At 40.4% G+C, this 23,336-nt stretch overlaps 2 protein-coding genes across 6 annotated transcripts in view; one reads left to right on the top strand and one right to left on the bottom strand.

Moving 5' to 3' along the window:
- The window catches only part of chd3 (chromodomain helicase DNA binding protein 3), a 43,558-nt gene extending 36,801 nt beyond the window's left edge, over positions 1 to 6,757 (top strand). For 4 of the 5 annotated variants that reach the window (XM_039823436.1, XM_039823434.1, XM_039823431.1 and 1 more), the window contains exon 40: positions 255 to 869. In XM_039823436.1, the coding sequence (XP_039679370.1) occupies positions 255 to 517 (263 nt within the window). In that variant the 3' untranslated portion in view covers positions 518 to 869. Of the gene's footprint in view, positions 1 to 254; positions 870 to 6,451 lie in introns of those variants that run through there. The other variant, XM_039823435.1, reaches the window with a different exon arrangement.
- Positions 6,758 to 15,189: 8,432 nt separating this feature from the next.
- tnfsf12 (TNF superfamily member 12) lies at positions 15,190 to 22,049 on the bottom strand. Its single transcript, XM_039823430.1, has 6 exons — positions 21,311 to 22,049; positions 19,759 to 19,840; positions 17,994 to 18,050; positions 17,829 to 17,852; positions 17,597 to 17,724; positions 15,190 to 16,809 (listed from the first exon to the last, which is right to left on the bottom strand). The coding sequence occupies exons 1-6, from the start codon at positions 21,482 to 21,484 to the stop codon at positions 16,534 to 16,536; spliced, it is 741 nt and encodes a 246-aa protein (XP_039679364.1). The 5' UTR covers positions 21,485 to 22,049; the 3' UTR covers positions 15,190 to 16,533.
- Between the last annotated feature and the right edge of the window lie 1,287 nt (positions 22,050 to 23,336).

Genomic DNA, 23,336 nt, shown 5'->3' with positions numbered 1-23,336 from the left:
GAAGTTAGGGAGATTGCCCTTCAAGTGGAGCACACTGGTTCAAGCCCTCATGTCTGCAAGCAGCCGCCCTGCTGAAGTCTCCTTGAGCAGAACAATGAACCCCCGCCAGCTCCAGTAGCTCCCCCCTGACCTGTGACCTCCCTGCAGAGGAGGGAGGCAAACTAAAATTCCCTACGGGGACCAGTAAAGTGTGACATTATCCTGCTCCCCTCTCCGAGTCTCCACTACAGTCTGCCGCTTGTCTGCCCTCACAGAAGCCGCCGCCGCTGCTGGGGCCACCGGTGGAGCTGCTTGGGGAGCCGCCGGAGGGCCAAACGCTGCTTGCCAGAAGACCAAGGAGCACGATGTGGTGCAGCGGCAGCGAGTGGTGGACCTTTGGAAGGACGGCAAGTCCGAGGGGGCCATCGGGCAGGAGCTGAGGATGCCCAAGTCCACGGTGCACAGCATCATCGTCAAATACCGGCTCAGCAACACGGTGGAGAACCTGCCGCGCAACGGGCGACCAAAGAAACCCTGAGGAGACTCACAAAGAAGAGCGAGGTCATTTGGATAAAACATCCAGGAATTAAACAGAAATGTGACAGTGAAAGCTGAAAAGGAGAAATGAAAACTTGAATGCATGAGGAGGAAGTCCAAAAAGGATCCAAGGACAGAGCACTTTGACACTGCTGGAATGTGAGGAATATAAAGGGAGAAGAAAAGCTCACTCGATGTCTCAAATAAGGACAGGAGGCAAAAAGGAGAGGACATGAAAAGTAAAAAGATGTGGCGGCACTTGAAAGAAAACAAGTAATCAACTGCAGAAAGGGCCAAAATAAGAAGGGAGAGGTGAAAAGCTGTCTCTGAGATCAAGCACTAATGATGGGTGGGGGGCGGGGGGGATGAGGCAGAGAGACAGGTGGGGAAAAAGAGCAATGACCTGTCTGGAACAAACAAATCCTCAAGTAAAGAGAAAAGGCACTACTGAAAAAAATGCCCCAAAATCTGTCTTTGAAAGGCAAAGATGTCTGGACTGTAGAAGGATGGAAAAAAGATTGTATGTTAATGCAATCACAGGTTTTCAGGAATTCAGATATGAAGGCCGAAATGGAGAAAAATGCAACAAAGGAGGATTTTTTTCTCCTTAAAACTCCTCAGACAGATTTCTTTTTCTGTTTCTCCCTCTGCGGAGAAAAAGATTTCCCCCCGGAACAATTCTTCATCCGCCGGCTGACTGAACAAGCCTGTCCCCTCGCTCTGACCCTGTACTCCCTCATTCCTCCACAGTCCTTCACTCCTCAGTCTCCCTTTTTCAGTCTAACACATACACGCATATACATCTATACACTGTGGACCTCACACACAACCTGAAAACCTGCAAAGAACTTAATTCTGCTTAGTACATGCAGATGGAATCCAAACTTGGAATCAAAAGGGATGAACTCGGATTATCTTGCAAAAAAAAGGAAAGAAAGAAAAAGAGTTTAAAACATTTCTTCCCATGGACTCTTTTGCGCTAGCATTCCTAAGTCCAACCAAGTATAGAAACAAGAACCATAGATATAAAAAAAAAACTTAGACGTTGCCTTTTTCCAACAGTCAGTAGCAACATTGCTCTGACCCAATTGAGATATGTACTGTATTACGAAGCATATTTACTATTGCACCTTTTTTTGTGGGAGGTCACTTAAAGGGGAATATCACTCCACTGAACTCACATTTCCTGTTTTTAAGCCTCATCACAGCAAATCTGTATTTACGAGCAGCTCTTCCCCAAAGCTAAAGACTGTAATCTGTCATTGAAAGAAAAAGGGGAGACTCACTTTGAAGCCCGAGGAGACATTTTCGTTCCTCAAGCTTCTTTTGTGTGACAGTGTGATGGATTCCACGCTGGAAAACGTCCCCTGATCCCCGAGAAAATAAAACACTCTGGGCTGTGTCATCGTTATTCCAGCTCAGTGTGTGTGCAGTAGAGCTGTACATCTTTGTGACACCCCAGACTAAAGAGCAGGGCAAACTCCTCTGCCTCGTTTCTGGAAGGTAGAGAGGTGAACGATAAGTTTCACAGTTTTTCTAGGATGTATGAGTATTTTTAAGCTAAAATTGAGTGGTATTTCCCTTTTTAAGATGGAATGACATAAAGACCGCAGAAGTGTAGCAGTGGGGCGGCCTGCAATGAGAACTGTACTGTATGTATAAAGGTTGAGGAATGCTGTATGGGTGTGAAAAGTACATGTGTTTGTGTGCATGGTAGCACTGCCGTTTTTATCAAAACTAGGTATTGTTTAAAATGTACGATATTCGTGGCAATATGATACCTGACTTTCTTTACTTATTCCAAAACAATACTTTTTTTTTGATACCTTACTTTAAGCAATATACGAATGTTTATCACGAAATTAGATAAACTTTTCAAATGTTTAATTTTAACACAAAGCCACCATACAAGAATTTTAACAAAATACTGTCTAAAAGTAGTAAAATTATAACTTAAAGCTACATGAATCAATATTTTAATGTTAAAAATGGATCAAATTACCATGTGCAATATGAAAAGTCACTCATAATGATAAACCCACTGAGAATTATCCCCCAACTCTGCAGTTCATTGATTAAAAAAGATTTTTCCTGCCAAAGACCTGACATTTAGTAAGGCTAGTGTTAGTGTGTTAAAATAATTATCTGTCTCATTTTTTGGGACAGGCTGACGAGGAATGGATGCTAAATTTGCTAAGTTTGCAGTTAAGTGCTTCTTCTTACTTAGCGGATTCACCATTCTTCTTCTATTACCTATCACAACATAAATTGAGGAAGAATTTACACAGGGCCCGGGCTTGTCATGGAAAGAGTCATGAGTGCCACTAGGTGTGCAGCCTGGACCCAGCACATATCAGTTAATGTTAAAGTTAAAGCTACCAAACAAAGTTAGCGACTAGCTGGTGAACATAGTGGAGCATGTAGCAGTTAAAGAGCCAGATCATTTCTGTAGGAGTTGGTGGGGACCAAAACAGAGCTAAAAGTGCGCTGCCTCTCAGTAGGTGGACAGAAACAACAAAAAAGTCAATGAATACAGGTTTAAATCAGGAAATATCTGATAAAAGAATCTGTAACCAACACTAAGAATCTGACCAACTTTCAATAATCACATTTCACATCATGAGGTGCAATACACAGCCTTAAAAGAACAACACAGAGAAGCATAGACATGCATGCAAATAAAAAGTGTTTACAGTGAAATCTTTGATTGATAATTTTACTTCCAAACTCTTGCAACACAATGATTTACAAAACTCTTTTCAAGTCTCAGTCTTCAAGTCTTGGACAGACTATTAATTCTAAAATCAAAGTTGAGCTTTTTTAGTTCCTGAACAGTTTTCAGTCCAGAGGCAGAAGGTTCTTCCTGATGAAAGCTTTTGGCATAGATACACTCACGCAAAGCTTTTCAACAAGCAAAAATGCTGCGTTTCCTGCCAAGATGGCAGCGTTCACTTCTATCAGATAGTAGGCAGGACCTACAGGGAGAGACATGATGGCCAGGAATGTTTTTATTGCTTTTCTGAACTTGAACCGTCCCAGAGTTTTAGGCACAGTATATGAATAATGGAATTCTTAGAGATACAGTATGTTCAGACGTGGGCTGTTGGATTTATCATATATTTACTCTAACTACAATTATCACTGCCAACCTAAAATGGGACGAGAAAATGTTTGTGTCTAGTCTGCTGCTACTGTGAAGCTGCAGGCAGCCTGCAGAGAGCGAGAGATCTGTATGGAGAAAGAGATAGAGGAGGAGTTTGGATGGACAGAGGTGAAGTATTGGAGAGTGAATTTGGCGTCGTAGAGGGAATCTGTTGTACATTATCTGTTGTAACACAAGTGTCTTGTTGAATTCCTCCTGCTTTATCTTCACCACTTCTTTACCTTATATGCCTTTTTTGTAGAGCCCAAGTCATACTGGATTTATGTAAGGCCGATACCAGCATGTCAGCGCTAACCTCGGGGACAACATTGTGTTTCATGTGACTGCTTCACAATGAAAGCCATCCTGTGTTTTGCTAGTTGAAAATTTTTAATGTGGAGTAACAGAAGTAGGAAACGTTACAGTTTGGGTTAAGAGAATGAACAGTGAGGCTGATATCGATGCAATTCATTTTCAAAACAAGCTTATATGCTGAATCACTTAATGTGGCTACCTCGTGTGTAGGTAGGTAACACTAACAATGAAAACTACTAAATAATGAGGTAGTTACTGAATATGAAAACATTGGATGGCTATTACTGAAAAAATACGTGTTATCAAAAGCAGGCTTTGATTTCATGATAATCGTAAGGATTATAACTATAAGAGGAATTTAAAAAAATTGACAAAAATAGATTGGCTTATTTTTTTAATTTATTTTTTTATGAATCCTTAAAAGATAGATCCTTTAAATTAGTTTTTTGAACAATTGTGACCGAAACATGTACCGAGCGGGACATTTTGCAGTTGAAAAATGGACTTGTCAGCGCTCTCTGGTGGACAAAGTATGCAATCACATCTTTGCCATTGCCGTACTGCACTTTCTGGCTGTATTATTGGCCACGGCTACGTATCGGTCAGGCTCTATTTTTTTTTTGTCCTCTTCTAGAGCACTCTGCCGTTTTTTTTCTCTCCATCTCATCATCTCTTACTTCTCTCTTCACTCTCTGTCTTTGCTCTGCACCCGTAATTCCTTGTGCTCTTTCACCCAGTCTTTACCTCGATTTGTTTTGCTTCTTATCAGATTTTGCCTGACACACACACGCACACACTGACTCTGTCTCTCTTCTTTCTCTCTATCCTCTCTGTTGGCCTCCACTGGCGAAATGCCACGTGTTCAGATAAGTGATCCCCGCTCTGGTACACACAAAGTTATAGCCCCCCCCCCAAACATCTTCAGCTCAATACACTTCTTATCGCATCTTTGATCTGCACAGGGGTGTTATGACAGATTATTTTTTTCCCGTGGCGCAAGTGAGAGAAGTGCGCTGTTGGTCTATTCCTGGCTTTGTTTTGATAGGAACTTGCAGTTCCATTAGCTAGCGCACATTTTTGGAAGTTTAGCTGCGCACAACTCTGTGCAGTCGGTAAAAGAAGTTAATTTTCATGCAGGTGTGCGTTTGTGTGTCTATGACTTTATGTGCGGGGCGGCATGTGTGAGCGGCGTGTGTGTTTAGTCGTTGTCGGGCCTCACTTTCTCCAGGTTAAAAGTTTTGCATTTCTGGGGTTGTATTATTATTGTAAACATGATACTGTATATGTAATATGATATATTGATTTACTGTATTATGCAAGTTCGCTCATTAAAAAGATTATCAAAGTATTATCAAGCAAGCCTTGCTGCTTCCCTCTTTCACTATGATACCTTGATTGCATTATCATCAATAAACAAGACTGAGAGGATTGGCTGGTTCCCCCTCAGCACCAGAAATATTTTTAGAAACGGGCCGTATTTCCCATAAACTTTGCTTTATGTTGCAATAGAGGATGTTACTTCTTCTTGTTCCCCTTGTCAGCTCCACTGCAAAATATTTTGATTCCCTGAAGAGAATGGTACAATAAAATCAATTGTCAGTGGAAAATTTAAAAAAATTTTTTAAAGGAGTTGATTTTCTCCTAGATTACTTCCAGTAATTGAGAGAAATTGTGCACCAAGAAGAAATGTTTTGGTTTTGTGCGAAAAATTGTTTATCATTTTTTTAATTATTATTTTGAGTCTGATCTTTTCCCCAATTTTCTTAATATTCAAAGTAAACAGATAATTACCCAGATTTGAAGAAAAACAAATTGAGAACATGGAGAACAATAAGCATGTTTAATCTTTCTGTAATGGCCTGATTAACTGTAATTACACTATTGCCTTCATTGAAGGTAAAAATGCTAAATGTACAGCACATTTAAAACATTACATAACATGTACAAAAATAAGTCTACCTGCTTGGAATACTTAAACACGTGCACTTGAGAAACATCCACAACTAGTAGTAGTAGTAGTAGTAGTACATCCACAAACATCCAGATGTCAAACCTATTGGACATTCACAATTATGAAAAAAGGCTCCCCAGCAAATTGAATCTACTGTATCTATAAATATCATTCTACATCCATAGATATCCAAAAAAAATGTCCCAGCAATATCTCATAAACCTACAGAACAGAGTCTCTGGACTAATGTTCTCTCTTTTTTATGTTGTTAAGGGTCACTTTTGTCCATAAGTGGTCTTCACCAGCTCGAGCCTGTCATGGATGCCCAAAAGATGTTTAATAGCAGTCTTGAAACAATATCTAAATTTGTGTATTTCCTTGTGCGTTCTCATGTGAGTAAAAACAGTGTTTCATAGATAATCTTCTGTTTTCAGTCTGCGAGGGAAAACATCAAAACAAAGACAAGTTACATGTGGAACTGACTAAATGGAAAACTCAGACTGTGGCATCTCTCTCTCCCCCTGCAGTGTTGAATGGGCCACACATGTCTGTAAAGAAGGAGCGGGAAGCAGAGTTGCTCGTCAACCGGCGGGAGCAGCGCAGCGGAGAGGTCATCTGTATCGACGACTAGACTACACACACACGCACACACACACACACACACACACACACACACACACACACACACACACACACACACACACACACACACACACACAGACACACAGAAACCCATTTGCTGCAAAGATATCTTCTCTCCAGAAAGTTTCGGTGGTAACACTGTTCAGAACATTGAACCACAGATCCAGTATTAAAACTAATTGACTAACTTATTAGGCTGCACTTATTGATCTTCTTGTGATTATAGTTGCTTCATTCTCACACACACACACACACACACACACACAAAAGTCTTCTAAAACTTTGCTGACTGGTACTCCCTGAAAAACTACAATCACACACACAAGTACATAAACACACTCACGCACGTGCACTTACTGTCAACGGACACACATACATACACACACACACACACACACACACACACACACACACACACACACACACACACACACACACACACACACACACACACCCCTACAGTATACAGTCCATATTGTCTCTTGTGACCTTTTCTTGTCTGCCTCAAACCATTATACTCCTCATAAGCGGGTCTCTTCACACAGGCCTCCTACTCCTCCTCTTGGGATGCTTCTAACCTCATCTACATACACACTTACAGTTATTACACACACAACACTTACACACACACAACTCTCAACCCACCTCAATCCTAGAAACCTTTAGATCTCTCAATAGACCATGTAACCTTCCTCTTCCTCCTCCTCCCCTCGACAGGAAGCTGCATGTGAAACTAAAATCATTTCTACCGCCGCACTCCATCCCCTTAAGCATGCTCTAATCACAATAATGCTGTCTCGTGGAAGGGGGGGAGGGATGGTGTCAAGCTGTGCCTACAGTTTTAATACTGTTTCTAATTCTCCCAAAAGAGGCTGAACCTCTGATTTCTCAGTCCAAGCAACTCCAAGCACAGCTCCAGGTATCTTTTTTTTTTTTTTCTTTCAATAGTACATGTTTAGATAAAAACACGTGCAGCAAGGTATAATATGATAATTATATTCAGGACCACATTAAGTATTTGCCGCCATCCCATTTCGCTCCCCTGGTTCTAGTGTATGTAAAGAGCTTTGAGGTATTTGGGGGGTTCGCGACGACGTTATTTTTCAGAAACCTATGAATGTTTCTAACCTTTTCATAAGCAAGTAAGTGTTATTAAAACCCATCAATCACCTTACACACTCCTTTTGACACCCCCTCCCTTTTATCAATCTTTTTTTTTTCAAGTTTCTATTTCTTTATACAAAATCCTGTGATATACTTTACTCTCGCGGTTATGAGTATTGTCGTCAATGTTGCCGTTGTTCTCGCTGTTGCTATTCGAGAAAAAGCTTCTACCAAATGAGAATTTTTTTTTGTAACGAGAAATATGAAAAAATGATACAGTATGTGTGACACACAAACGCACCTCTTTGCCATGTTTGTCCTATATTACAAGAAAACGCAAACGAAGAAGTTGAGCTAACTTCAGAGGTAGATATATTACAAGAAAACTCGTTTTTCTTGCTTAAATTTTTAGATTTGGGGCTTGCAAATGACATAAACATACATAGAAAATATGCCATATGTAACCCTAAATGCTTCTATGAGCTGAAAGAAAATACTATCTAACCCCAGTAAAAATACACGGTTATTATCTGGAAAATTGAAGGCTGGAAATACATTTTATATACTGCAATCATTGAAAAACGCCTTAATAAACATAGCTGAACAAATGTAAAGTCATCAAACTGAATTAAGAACCTGATGTCAACCTGTAAATCCTAGTCTCCTTTAAATTGAAACTAAAAAAAGATAGCTACTGTTAGGAGTTAATTTATCTTGTAAATCCCGGACATTTTACACTGATCTTCCCAGGTAATAGTCCATTTTACAAATTATGTTTCATACTTAAGTTTTTGCAACCCCTGAAATTAAATGTTAAAAGCACTTAGTTCTTTTCTTTGTCCTCCCTCCAGAGTTTTGTGTTAATTTCTGGGTATCTTGTGTCACTGTGTATGTAGTGGTGCTGATCAAATGATGAGTGGCAGTGAAACATGTCAATGATGATGCATCTCCTTTTTTGTTTTTTCTTTCTTTTTTTGTTTGTAATAAAATGAATGAAATGATAAAAAGCACTGTGTGGATTTTTAGTAATGGTGTTTATACTGTATTTTACAAACATTGTCAGTTTGGTTTTCGCCAGTAGTGCTAGCTAGTAGTATGGCTCAAGGGATGTTGTTTGGTCTATCATTTTGGCCCAGACTGAAATATCTCAGCAACTATTGGATGGATTAACATGAAATTTGCTACAGATATTGAAGTTATTCTAGAGGATAAATTCTAATAACTTTGGTGATACAATGACTTTTAATCTAGCGCCATCATCAGGTCAAATTTGTCCAAAGTTTGGATTTTGACCAAATACCTCCAACACTAATGAAATTCCCATCCTGAACTTTGTGTTTAGTGCTAATTAGCAAATGTTAGCATGCTAACATGCTAAAGTCTGAAAATAGTAAAAAAATTAAACCTGTTACCTGTAAACATCAGCATGTTAGCATTGTCAGTGTGAGAATGTTAGCATGCGGACCTTAGCATTTAGCTAGCTCACCGGAAACGTTTTATTGAAACATAATAATTTATTATTCTGATTAGATTACACACAAAGACATTTATCCTCACTGGTTATATTTAAGATTGTCATTATTGTATTTCAGCATAGATTAAAAAAAAAGAAGGTTGCATTTAATTTGCAGTTACGTTAATCACTGATTTAACGCACCACCTGGCCAGCACGCAAAGGGACGCAAATGAAACACACCCATGCGAGCAGGTGCATGCTGGGTCTAAAGGCTAAAACACTAGCTAAATGCTAATGTGCGCTCGGTGGATATGTCAATGGGTGGATCCTATAGCGGTGACTTCAACATTTTCTGAGGAACTTTTTTCTTTGTTGAAGTGCATGAGGCCTTTATGCTGCTTTTGCAGTGGGACAGAGAGGCTAGGTAGACTGGTTATATTCCTGGAGCAGACATTACAGATTAGCGCCGCCTGCTGTTATGGAGATGTATTACGTCTCGTCTCCTCGTCTTTTTGGTGTGTTCTGTGGCAGTTTTTTGGACCTCGGGGACGCGACTGATCATATCGACGGGGTTTTCTGTCAACGGTCGCCCGTCGGCTATATGTGTCCCGGCCTTAATGAGGACTTCACAGAATGACGTAACTTCAGACGTGAGTTATGTAAGCTAGCTAGCTAGCTAACTCATTCTATTTCATAATGGCTCACTGTACAGGGGAGGACGTCAACAAGCAATGCGTTGCCTAGCAACGTAGTAGTGTAGCGGTGTGTAGGCTTTCTTTTCTGCTTTAGCTAGCTAGCTATGTGTTTGTGGGCTATAGCTGCTGTGGAGTTGTCTTTACACATCTTGCCGTGCTTATGCTTTATTCTGCTGTTAAACTGTCAGGTAAATTAATTTATGTGGCCTAATACTGCAATACCGCTTTTTGCACCCGCCGCGGTGTCCAGAGCTCTTTTGGGTCATTTTGGTGTAATTGCTAGCTATCTTGTAAGCCGGGGTGTCAAACTCAATTTCACTAAGGGCCACACTGGAAATGAGATCACAGTAAGGGCCAGACATGTTGTTTATTGACATGCTTTTATTTAACAAATAAAGTCTATTAACTTAGTATTATTGCATGTCTCATATAGCGTTCTCCCATACAGTTTGGTCGACATGAAACCCTAAAAAAAGTCAGCAAAACATTTTCTTAGCCATGGTAGAATTTAGCAAGTCATGAAAAACAAAAGCAGCTATACCACCCAGCCGACTCACCGCAACCTGTTTCACAGCCTGAATATTAAAAAAATCTCTGCTTCTGCAGGGAATTCTGAGTCTCAAAGTCGGTAAATCGGTCAAATTCTGCATGGCAGTGTCGCATAATTACAGTATGAAAAACAGTTTACTGAATTTTTTTTGGTATGGTGCACAACTAGTCGGGCCAAAATTTGCTATGAACCTAAATTGAAATTAAGGGCCGGATCAAAATTTGCAAGGGGCCGGATTTGGCCCCCGGGCCTTGAGTTTGACACATACTATAAGGCTATACTAAGAAAGATGTTTGTTTACTTATAATTGATAATCAGTTGTATGCACAGGCTGCAATCGTCAAGCTAAGTTTACTCAGAGTAGGCTACATTTGAACTGACCTAGCTAGCTACTACTTTGTACATTTTTACACAAGAAAGTAACTTTTACTTGAGTAAAATGTCTTCAACCGTACTTTTGCTTGAGTAAAATATTCTAGTAGCCTACTCTTTCCACCCTTGAATAGTCGAACACTAGCACATGTAACAAAAGATTCATCTTAATCTACTATTTCAGACCAAGTAAGACCCCACAGTGTATTGAACAAGGTTGCATTTTAATGCTTATATGTAACTTTTCATTTGTAAGAGTATGGTTATTTTCTTTCTTTCAACAGGTACATAGTTATACTTTAAAATAGCTTAAAATACCATTGTCATCTCGTAATTTGTGCAAATACCACCTGATATAAATTGATGGCCTTTTTACTGCTTAATTTTACGCCCTTACTTTTCATGGCAGCTTAGTGGACATTTAACTTATGCAAAAGCACACTGACACACAAACAACATTTAAGGCTCCACTTTGTTCCACAAATTATAAATTAAAATATGCTCTGTCCCATTTCCTGCATATGTTACAACTTAATACGGAAGGTTTAACAGGTCTTAAACTAACTGATTCAGATCCTGAGTGTAAATAAAAACCTGTAGATCAAAATAGGCTGAAAATATAAAATTGGTGGATCTCAAAAAAACTGTTTAAAGCATGGCTTTGCAGAAAAAAGTCTGTTCTATCTAGCTTTGGTTGCAAAATGAAAGTAAATAAAACGTAACCTCTTACTGAGCAAACAGTCATCATCAGAGACTAAAAATTGCAGTCAATCTGCGCTGATTTCCGTGGATGCTGCGTGGAAGCAGGATGGGCGGCTGTGAGAGCAGTGCAGTGATGCAGTGTCTCCTCTTCAGGCCTTTATCACACATTCTTAATTCCCCCACACACAATAACCTGGAAGAGCAGATGGTTAGTGATTCATGATGACTGTAAGTGAAGAGTCACCCTCCTCTGTTATTCAGAACAGACTTGATGCCACACAGTTCACTATTTACTGTTATCTCAGCTTTATGATGATAAGTGTCTGGAGATTAGGTCAACTCACATTAAGTGCACAATGACAGGCTCATTATAGATAATTTATTGACTGTCTCCTGTGAATGCTCTTCTGTAACTGTACATTCATTTTGCACTTATGTTTCAGGCATGATGTTCTGATGTGGAAAAAGTTTCACTGCAGAATCTACCTAAATGTCAAAATGTAGGACATTTTAACTGGTATTGTTGAAAATGTAATTAAACTCATTCACTCACCCAAATTATGAAATATTCACTCTTCAGATGCTATCAGTTGGTACTTTTAGCGATATATGAAGTATAACATTAACGTTATTTATATATTATTGCAACAAATGGACATTAAACTTGCAGATTTAACAGGTTCAGGGAAAACACTTTCACACACTTCTTAGGCTGGGAGTCCAAACCCCCCAAGGGGCCCCAAGATAAATATGAGGGATCACAAGATGAATAAGTGGATAAGATTTTTTTAATGGCTTCTCTCTGTTTTGCTTCTCCCTTGGTAAACGCTGTATACTTACAGATCGGAGCCTCTAAAAATCCTTCAAATGCAACAATCTGAGAGGGAAAAATCAATCCTTGTTTGAACTGTTCACAGTGCTTTGCAGTATACACATTTTTAACTGATGGCATATTCTATATTATAAAAACTTTTCTTTAATATTAACTGATTTGTTGGCCACTTGGGGGCAACATATTATCACCTTAAAGTTGTTATTGTTAGTGTGTAAGCAAACACTTGCCATTTACACATCCAACTGTTATGGAGCAACATAAGCATTCATTTTGATTTATTTTCGTGTCCACCTAACAAGTGTAATGGTGTGTCCTTTTAGCTCTGTTTTGGTCTCCACCCACTCCTGAGACAAATATCTGGCTCTTTAGCTGTTAGGTGCTTCACTATGTTCACCAGCTAGTTGCTAATGTTGCCAGTCTGCTGTCGGTGCTGGTCAGGTAACGTACAGTGGATTTATCACAGCTGGAAACAATGCTGATGAGAGCGGTGAGTGTGAACAGAAACAGTAACGTTGCGGGCTATAAAACCAAGATAGCTTAACAGCTTAAAGATGCTAAAACGCTCGATAGAGCTGAGGGGAACTGTAGTGATAATTATCCTTGGGTTTGTCATTACAAGCAGAGCAACCCCTTTCACATTACACATAATAATGTGTCAAATAATAATGGTCAAATAATAATTTGACCATTTATTAATAGAAATATTGATTTGCTTCAAATCAGCTTTATAGCTATTGTATATCCCATTCATTTTATTCCATTTCATAACATTACATAACTAACTACTACATTTTCTGCTCACCTTTGTTTTTGCAAGCTGTTTTTCTCAGCTTTTATAAGGGACAATATAAGGGACTTTTCCACACAAAAAAAGAAGTTCATTGATGAGTTCAGAAGAAATAAACCCCCCAAAAAAAAAGCCCAGGCATTGCACAAATCATCATCATTTTACAGAGAACTTCTTCACAAGACTTTTCCGAGGTGATAATAAACTTTGACATTTAGAGAAAAAGGAATAGGGGCAGGGAAGTGTGTGTGTGTGTGTGTGTGTGTGTGTGTGTGTGTGTGTGTGTGTGTGTGTGTGTGTGTGTGTGTGTGTGTGTGTGTGTGTGTGTGTGTGTGTGTGTGTGTGTGTGTGTGTGTGTGTGTGTGTGTGTGTGTGTGTGTGTGTGTGTGTGTGTGAGAGAGAGACATGTTTTTCCTCAAAGACCTTCAGCTATGTGGTTCAGATTCAGGAAGTGAAAATTTAGATGGCTGGTGTGTGTGTGTGTGTGTGTGCGCGCGCGCGCAGAGGACACTCGGGGGATTCAGTGTGTGTCTGTGCGGTCTAATCAGTGCTGACAAGGAAATATGAGGTGCACAGGGGTGTGTGGGGTGGGGGTGAGTGTGACACAAAAGGGAAGAGGAAAACGATGAGGAAATAAAACAGGATATAACGTCTACACAAAATCTGACATTGTTCCATTTGAAAACATGAATGTTTTGCTCCAATTAAAACCACTACGTTCGCTCCAGTAAAGTGCTGAGAAGAAACCAATGCGGTCCGTCCACAAAAACTACTTATAAACAAGAGTGGGAGTGCTGAACCCACTGCTAGAAATACACAGTGTTTGTATTGTAGCAGGGAATATAACAGAAAGCAGCAGCATATGAGAGAATGGAAGGAGTTTCATTTCTAAAAAGAGAATTCCAAAAAATAAAGAAGTGACTAACAACGTGACTGAGAAACCTCAAAATAACACGATGTGATGAATATTGGATTTAATTTGGATTTTATACTGTCAGTCTTCCTAAATCATGGTCAGGGTGAATACTCGATTCTGATTGGCTGCAGGGTGTCCATAAAAAAGACAGCTACTAAAGGAGTTTGGGTGAAACTGACTGTTTACCGTTCTAAATGAATGCGCTACATTAAAAGAAGAAGAAAATGTCTGTTATTACCAACAGTGTGGTGCTTCAGTGCCTCGTCCTCTTAACGCCACAGGATGACGCTAACACACAAGCTGCAAGAAGTAAATTGCACTGCCCCTCTGAACTTTGTTTTACAGCGAATAATGTTATCTCACATCCCGTTTGCTGTTCAGGTTGCTGCGGCTAGTCTCGCTCAACCGCGGCGCTGTGGAGGAGGGTCTGGCCAGTCCACTAGAGCTGCAAAGATTAATCAATTAGTTGTCAACTCTTAAATTAATCGCCAACTATATTGATGATCGATTAGTCGGTTTGAGTAATTTTTTAAGACAAAAGTAAAAATTCTTTGATTCCAGCCTCTTAAATGTGAATATTTTCTAGTTTCTTCTCTCCTCTGTGACAGTAAATGGAATATCTTTGAGTTGTGGAAAAAACAAGACATTTGAGGACGTCATCTTGGGCTTTTGGGAAACACTGATCCACATTTTTCACCATTTTCTGACATTTTATAGACCAAACAACTAATTGAATAAATGAGAAAATAATCAACAGATTAATCGACTATGAAAATAATCCTTAGTTGCAGCCCTAATAGTCCACACAGCATTCTGGGATGGGAGGAAAACGTGTTCTGGTTTATTGGCATTTTTTTGTGCTTGGGCGGTGCTAGGCACTGGGAAAAGCGTAAAACGAATACAAATATAAATTAATGGTTTAAAAAAATGTTATTTGTCAAGTGACCACGTTATAAGTGGGTTAATGCCCTTCGAGGTTTCCATTGTCCGGTATTAATGAACTACGGCGGAGGCAACAGCGTCACCCTTTAATACCTGACAATGGACACCAGGCTTAAACCTTACGTATAACCCAGACCCATGGGTGCAGGTAGGATCTTTTTCATGGTATTTTAGAGCTGTGCGTTGGTCAAGTTTTCCCATTTCTGATGGGAAACTAATTCAAACTAATTCGATTTGAGTGATGAAAGGGCAAAAAAAAAAAAACACATTTAAAATTTTTATTTATCCAATACTCTGGTCTATGGCTAAATACCTGTTAAACCAATAACATTCCCATCAACGTCAGTTGTACTTTGTGTTTAATGCCAATTAACTCAATTTAAGCAAGCTAACACGCTAAACTAAGGTAACATGGTAAACATTATACCTGCTAAACATCAGCATGTTAACGTCATTGTGAGCATGTAGACTGTCACTGCTCACAAGACTGTAAATTATTTGTGTATCATCAATACATCAGACTGCCGCTCATTGAACAACACCTTGTATTGCTATAGGCGCTAGTCTTAATACTATACTAATATTAAGACTTTTCCTGACAGAAAATCCCAAACAATCAATTCAAAATCGGTGTAATATTTAATATCAACTTTTACTTACACTATAGCTTTGGACGTACAGTATGAGGACTAACTCTTGCAGTCAATTAACAATTATCTGATTATTTAGACAGCTTGGAAGTGATGGTTATTGGGCCATCAAACAGATAACAGAAAAGACAGACCCAGCTATATTTAAACCTGTATGTACTTTCCAAAAGTCAAGCCAATACTGTACACAAATATCTTACAATCAAATTTGACCTTTATAAAAGAGCACAAATTCACATCCACATTAAAAATTTATAAAGTAAAATGTGTGATGTATATACAAGGTATTTAAAGAAGACTTGAGTAATTTGACACTCAGACACACATTGCATTGTAAAGATCATAAAATCTGTATACCCAAGAATTGGTTTATACATCAGATTTCACACACAGATGCTGCATTGTATAAAAAAATCATTTTAAACTTGTGTCGGCTGTTTATAGTGTCGAGATCTGGCGCTTTCAGACTTGTTCTCAGATTCTTAAGGCACCGGTGATATAAAAGTGGAAGGTGCATGTCAGTCTTATAAAGAGAGTGTAAGCACAATTTATTACATGATATGAAGGCTAAGATGAACATCCAAGTATTTTTCTTTTTATATGAAGCCCATTATCTACAGAACAGCTTCCATATCATCTGTTGCCCTGGGACACATTCATTTCGTCCACTTCGGTTCTTGATTTTAATCCAAAAGTCTGTGTTTTGCGTTCCAAAACAGCACCGCTGCCCAGAGCAAAAAAATAAAAATCCACAACAACTTCCACAAATGTCCGATTTGTCTGTCAAATAGACATCTTTAGGAAGAGGCTGTGGTATGATGTGATGCCCAGACTGCTCATGACTGTTTTACCATGTAGAAGAAAAAAAAAAACTCATCCATACAAAGAAAAGTTGTTGTTCCTAGATGAGTTTGTGTAAAAAAAAAAAAGAAAAAGAAAAAAAGAAAAATTCCACACTTCAGTTCACTTTAAAGATGCTGAAGATGTGAGGCGAGGCTGAAGGATTGCCCAGAGTATGGAGTCTGAAGGACGAGCCTGTGATGGCCTGCAGCTCCGTGCCTTTGTCCAGTCGCAGGAGGCCGGACACCTGGCAGGGCTTCAGGAAGTGGAACGGGTGCGGCCCGGCGGAGGGGGTCGTCCCGTAACCCTCCATGCACTGCAGCTTCTGAGGCCTCTGTTCGATGGTCACCACATCCAGCTTCACATACTGAGACTGCTGCTCGTTGAACAACACCTGAGGAAGACAGAAGAAATGATTATCTCATCAAGAGATGTTAGCAGAGACACTAGGAGAACTTGTTTCTCAACTATTCACATGAAAACTAACCAGACTACATCAGGATTTCCAAGGTCCCGCTATCGTAATTCTTTCTTTCTGACTAGATTTTCTCCAGACCTCTTTTCAACTTGACAAGACCGAGGTCTGGCTACATGAGATTACCCAAATCCTGATATCCACCTCTCCGTGAAAACATGATACGTACCAGTACGCCGTGACTGATGTTTGTACAAAGTAAAGGCTGTTTTTTATGAAGCCGCATTAGGTAAGAAATCTTAGAAGTGGTGCTGCGTCCCAAGACTCTCCTGATTCGCTGCTAATATGAAATCGATCTTAGGTTTCTTCACCACTTCAACCAATTTTAAGAGCTAACCCATTTTACTCATTTTGAATTGTTTTTAATCAAATTTACTTTTAAAAGACACTTCAAAGACAATTGTTTGATTTGTCCAGCACTAAAGTTTTGGTTCTGATAACAAAACCTTCCTTCAATCACATGGAGGAATACAATTGGACAAAATGGTCTCATCTCAACCATATGAGGACTTTGACTACAATTCAGTCTTTAATTAGCAAAGCTGTTGATTTCAATTAGGAAATGTCTGATCAAAGAATCCGACCAAACCAACATTCAGTATGTGACAGTTTTTGATACTGTGTGCCATGTGTGGGGAACGTGAGGATGACGAGAGTGATGGTGGTGTAGTTTGTTAATAAACTCCAACTCCCAGCACAAACTCACCTGGCAGAACAGGAAATAGACGCCTGCTTTCTCCACAGTGAAGGTGCCTTGTTCCTTGTTGTACCTCACCGCTTTGCTCATATTCAACGTCCTCTCTTCCCAACCCTTTATCACACCACCCTCCCCCACTGAGAGACACACACACACACACACACACACACATTAAGGTTAACCATCTCGTAGACAAAGATTTCACATATTATCTTCCATCCTTCATTTTTATGACTCTTACCTTGCTGAGATGAGACTTTGGTTACTGGTGGAAAGTGAGACATTGAGAGAGAAAAGGGAAAGTCAATTAAGATTTTATGAGTGCAATCGTATAGGGGTATATGATTGAAACCACTTCAGCAGATGCTACACGAGACGACTATAAGGGATCTGCCAAGCCACTTACTCTCAAAATGAGACGCCGCTTTCTTTCCATTTCCATTCCTCCCTCGCAGCGCCCCCCCTTCAGAAGGCAAGGAGAGACAGAATATGAATGGCAGAGAAAATATGTCTGTGGTTGTTTGATAAAACAATCATTCCCATCTGTATCTGTCTAATAACATGGTGTGTTAATTTGAAGCCATTAAGATTTAACCTGGCTCTTTTTAATGTGGTTAGCAGATGGGCAAAGGATTTCCTGTCATCTGCTTAAATATATTTCCTCAAACTGTTATTTTCAGTCAAAAGCGTGTGCGTCTTCTCATTTTTAATTTTTTTTTGCCTGTGGGGGATAATCTTAGTGCCAGCTGGTCGCAGTCATCTAGAAAATACAGAGAAATTAGAGCGATGGAGTGAAGGAGGATGGAGAGCTGTGTGTGTAGGGGAGGTTGGACAAAGACAAGATAGACAGGGGAAAAGTGAAAGCATTAAATGTAGCCTCAGAGACAAAGCTAAGAACACTGAGTGAGAGAAATGAAGTGCCGGAAAAAGAGAGTCAAAAAGGTCTTTGGCTGCTCTGTGACCCAAAGAAGTCGATTAAGAACAGAGTGAAGCAACAGCTAAGGCCCCTGCTCGGATAAATACAATAAATAAAACACAACACTAAAAGGCCAGAGCTGCAGAATGCCTGCTCTTGTTACTCACTAAAGGTTTATTTTAGCTTTGCAATCTGGCCTACGGGGAGCGATTTCAGACACAGATACAACTTGAATACTGTATGTATGAACTGAGAAATGCATACTTTATGTTTTGAGACTGGCCAGCCAAACACCGGGGCCCCCGCAATCATACAGGAATATTAAGTCCTTGCTAAAATAACTCACAGGTGGGTGACCCTGTGGATTTAGGATTTGCTATGGCCGAGCGTAAAGCCCTCAGGCTGGCCAGAGTTTCCTGACTTAAGCTGTCAGTCATCAGGAGAGAACATACCAGCAGTGTCCTGCTGAAACGCTGCACCGCGGTGGTCAACTTTCCATAAACTGGAAAAAGCTGCTTTTTTTTATTCCCATCGATAGCCATGAATTTCTGAAACACTGTTTAATGCGTTTTGGAAGACAAAGTTTGATATCAGTTACTAAAGAAAAAAGCTAATATCAGCAGGATATCAATATAGATATTTTGGCGAGACATGCAGCTCTCTAAATGAATCCTTTTGTTAAATTTGGACATCCATCCCTCGACTAAATTCCAGTATAAAAGTGTCTGAGGGTTCACTCTCGGACAAAATGTGAATAATCAAGCTATCTCGTGATGGTGACATAAGCCGGGGCTATAAATACTGCAATGATAGGTCATCAAATATCACCGCTTTCACAACAAATCTTTGTCAGTCGTGTGCTCGGGGGGGGAGAGAAAAAAAAATCTATTTCATTGCCCAAAAGCGTGCAATAAGGCCTCGCTCCCGCGCCAGCTGGTTTTCTGTGCTTCGAGGCCGTTCTGGTCAGACCTGTAATTTCTGAAACATTCATCCAGCTGCCTTCTTTTTCCTGTGTCAACTTTTAGCAGTGGGTTGTGCCTGCGGCCCGCTAAGCCTGACCAAAGTGGCATGTGGGCCAAGACTGGCCAGCGTTTGTGTTAAATGTTCTTCCCAAAAACAAAAAAACAAAAACCGAGCACAGTTGGTAAGTATTGTCTGTGGTGATTTGGGGCGGCTAAAAAGCACAAAACTTCTATATGCTGGTGGTGCTGAAGTTAAGAAAATTAAGCTGTGGAAGACTTTTGATTTTAAATACCATCTCTCTTCACGCGCTGCCCCACCAGCAGCTCTCTCTTCTCCAGAATTAGCTGAACAATGGCCTTCCTCTGTGTATTGACCTGTTGAAAGAGAAAGGAAAAAAAACGCACTATTAACAAATGTCCAATAAGTTTATTATGACTTTTTTCTGGCACAGATCCTATGCAGCCTCAAATGGCCTCTTCCAGCCAGCCAGCCAGCCACATAAACAGGCTCGTCTTTTCCAGTATCCTGCCCCTGCTGCCATGCTCGCTTTAGAATAGGTCTACCACTTCCTCAGAGACTGGTTGCGACACCTAATGCATGTTTTTAGTGCTTTGCATTCGTCACATCTTTACTCCCCTTTCTGAGAAAGGAATGAATTTTGTCAAGCCAGCAACGTTTTAAACCCTGGCTTGGGGCCCAATGAATGACCCAAGGAGGCGTATATGAAATAAGAGGAATAGCGTCTCAGATAGTATGTTTAAATTTACTGCTACTGTGGAAATGGCGGCAGCGAGTTGCTCTTCGCTCTCCAGACGTTCACTCACTGGCTCTCATCAGGAGTTGGCCAACGGTCAAATGGACAGAACGGGGCCCCTTGGGAAAGGCTCCAGCATCAACACTCCACGTGTCCCATTTTGGTGTGTGTGTGTGTGTGTGTGTGTGTGTGTGTGTGTGTGTGTGTGTGTGTGTGTGTGTGTGTGTGTGTGTGTGTGTGTGTGTGTGTGTGTGTGTGTGTGTGTGTGTGTGTGTGTGTGTGTCTCTCAGCATGATACACAGCCAACCTGTCCTCCTGATTTCAAATCCAGTGCAACCTGGTTTTGTAAATACTGTGGACTTGAAACCAGAAGAATTTCCATCAGCTCCTTTTGGCTGCTTTTACAGAAATAATTTGCCTTGTGATGCAACCTCGTGCTAGAGCCTAACATTTGCTGCAAGTGCGAGAAGTCTCCAAACTGCACTTTGCATGAGATTGCACATAATTTAGGACGGTTTTTTGCTCATTTAACTACATAGTTAATCCTGACCCGTGCACAATAAGTGGCTGTGCATGTTGCAAATGCTTTACACTTGCCACACTTTATCATCCAGCCTGTTTCACAGCCTCAAGCCTCTGTGCAGTCAGTTGGGTATAGAGTGCGCACATGCCAAATAGTTGAGGCTTTCCAGTAAATTGAGATAAAACTGGAGCACAACTGGCACCAGAGTAATTAAACATGGCGGGGGGAGCAGAGGGGGGGGGGGGGTTGGACACAAAAATAAACAGTAACTCTACACAACCTGACTGCACTTATTGGTAAGCAATAAAAGTGCCAAGCAGAGAAATGGTGCAATAGAATAGAGTAGCCTACGTGCAAGGGGGAAGGGGGGGTGAAGTGTGGAATTGCATTTTTCCATAGCCTAGAACCCCCGCGAAGATTCCCGTAACCGCAGCCACAAAACAAAAGTTACATAACTTAACACTTGGAAGGTCTGTAATAGTTGCAGCAAGTAAATATTATTGTTGGTACAAATATGCATGCTATTCATGTTTGCAGGTTTGATTGGGTTTGAAGTATGATACAAACCTGCTCCATTCGGTCCTGCAAGATCTTAAAGGACTGAGACAAGTCCCGCGTCTGTCGCCAAGTCCACGCCGTAAAAAGCGCGCTGCATGCGGCCAGAGACAGAGCCACCAGGGCCAGAGAAGCCCAGAAGACCCGCAGCTTGCGCACTCGCCTCCTCTGCAGAATCCGATGCATGTTGGTGCAGACTGCACTGCTACTCACCGCCGCAGACCATCCGAAATCCACTTCAACTTCATTCCAGCAGTGCAAGTCCCTCCAAATGCGTTTCTGTCCAAATGTCCATTTTGATGAGAAAAGAAGCGCGAGTAGACAAACCTACTGCTTTTTAAACGGGAAGATCTTTCTGTCTAATTCTCGGTTTATCTGACAGAGTGAGGGGTTTTAACACAACCAATCATCCGAGCTTTCTTCCCCACAGATCAAAGCCACCATCCTCCGCGTGCCTCCAAATACAAGAAAACTGCAACTTGCGCACATCAACTGTTGCATCGTTCTCCTTGTGATTCGTTGACTCAGCTCTCTTGTCTTCCCTTTAAACAGCGCGCTGGGGGGTCACTCTATTAGACAGACAGACAGACAGACAGAGCACACATGGGCGTGCATTCACACACAGACAGACTTTGAAGTGAACTTTCCACGCGCCCTCGGTGAGCTCTGATGTTGTGATACCGGCGTGCATCCGCCGTAAAAACCAACGAGGTGAACACCGCGGCTTCCTCTGCCTCTCGAGTCACTTTCATCAACTTGCATGCCTAGAAAATATGTGCCAGTCACGCGTGTAACAGTTCCGTTTGTAACCACACGGTGGCTGTAGTGTTTAGGTAATGACTGGTGGGGGAAGATCTTTTATATATGTCAATGGGGACGATGCACTCGCTGTTCATCCAGTGTAGGCTACCATCAACAAGCGAGTCAACGACTGATATTGATCCCAATAGCCAACTTCTTAATCTAAAATATAAAAGAAAATCATAGCAATAGTACCCAATTACTTTCATCTGTGCTTTGCACAAATAAGCCTACCATTTGTCATTTCTTCCTCCTTTTGTTGAAGTAGTGCACATATGTTGATGTTTTACTGTATTATTTATTTTATTTTACAGTGTATATATAGATAGCATGTGCACTGAGCACATTTGAGACTAAAGTTCTATCCTAAATTCTATTTTTAACATTGTAATGGGATTAATGGGAAATGTTGTGTTAGTAGGCCCCCTATAGGTCAAATGCTGTTGCATACTGCCTCACCTTAGATAAGCATTCTTTTTAAGCTCATAATTATTTGTCCAAATGTGAATCGTATTAAAATTATATTTAGATAAGTTTATGACAAAAATCTAGAAGCCCAACACTGTTATTTAACTGCGGTGTGAGAGGTTTTATTCCTTTTGTGTGACCTGGACAGAGCAGTCAAACAAACAAGTAAACGGTAAAACAGTCTTGGTTTTCAAAGATGGGTGGCAACAGGAAGCCTAAATACTTTTCTCATGCAGGTTCTAGCAGTGTTTTCCCTAGCTTTTTGGAAGACTTAGGTGCACGCAATTGGCGGGGTTTAGGTGTCCTTCCTCAAGAAAATGTGTTTAAATTTTTTTTTAAATGCAATTTTCCCATACATTTTGCCTTTCTTTGTGGTAGTTTTGCGTCTCTTTTTTTTTTTACATCATTTTGGACCGTTTTTATTACTAGCATATCTGTGTTTAAAAAGTTGGAAAAGCTAGAGCAGATAATAAATAAATAAATAAATAGGCCTAAATAACACTCAAAAAGCTTAAATACAAAACTTTGCTAAATAAGTCCAACTACAATCATTAGATCTGAGAAATCTTTTTGTTTCATTCATTCAGCTTAGGTGCTGCCCAAAATGGCTAAGGTGCTGCACCTAAACCTTATAATGCAGGGCAAACTATGGGTTCTAGGCTAAATGTGACACTGCTACAGGTGGCTTCTAATGTATCTGGATTTCTTTTACAGCAAATGACACCAAAGGTGCTTTTTTGTGGCCTCAACACTTTGCTGGTCACATGAA

This window comes from Perca fluviatilis, chromosome 14 (assembly GCF_010015445.1).
Source record: "Perca fluviatilis chromosome 14, GENO_Pfluv_1.0, whole genome shotgun sequence".
Classification (NCBI taxonomy): domain Eukaryota; kingdom Metazoa; phylum Chordata; class Actinopteri; order Perciformes; family Percidae; genus Perca; species Perca fluviatilis.
The sequence above is the reverse complement of the archived record's forward strand: the minus strand, read 5'-3'. Positions and strand labels throughout refer to the sequence as shown.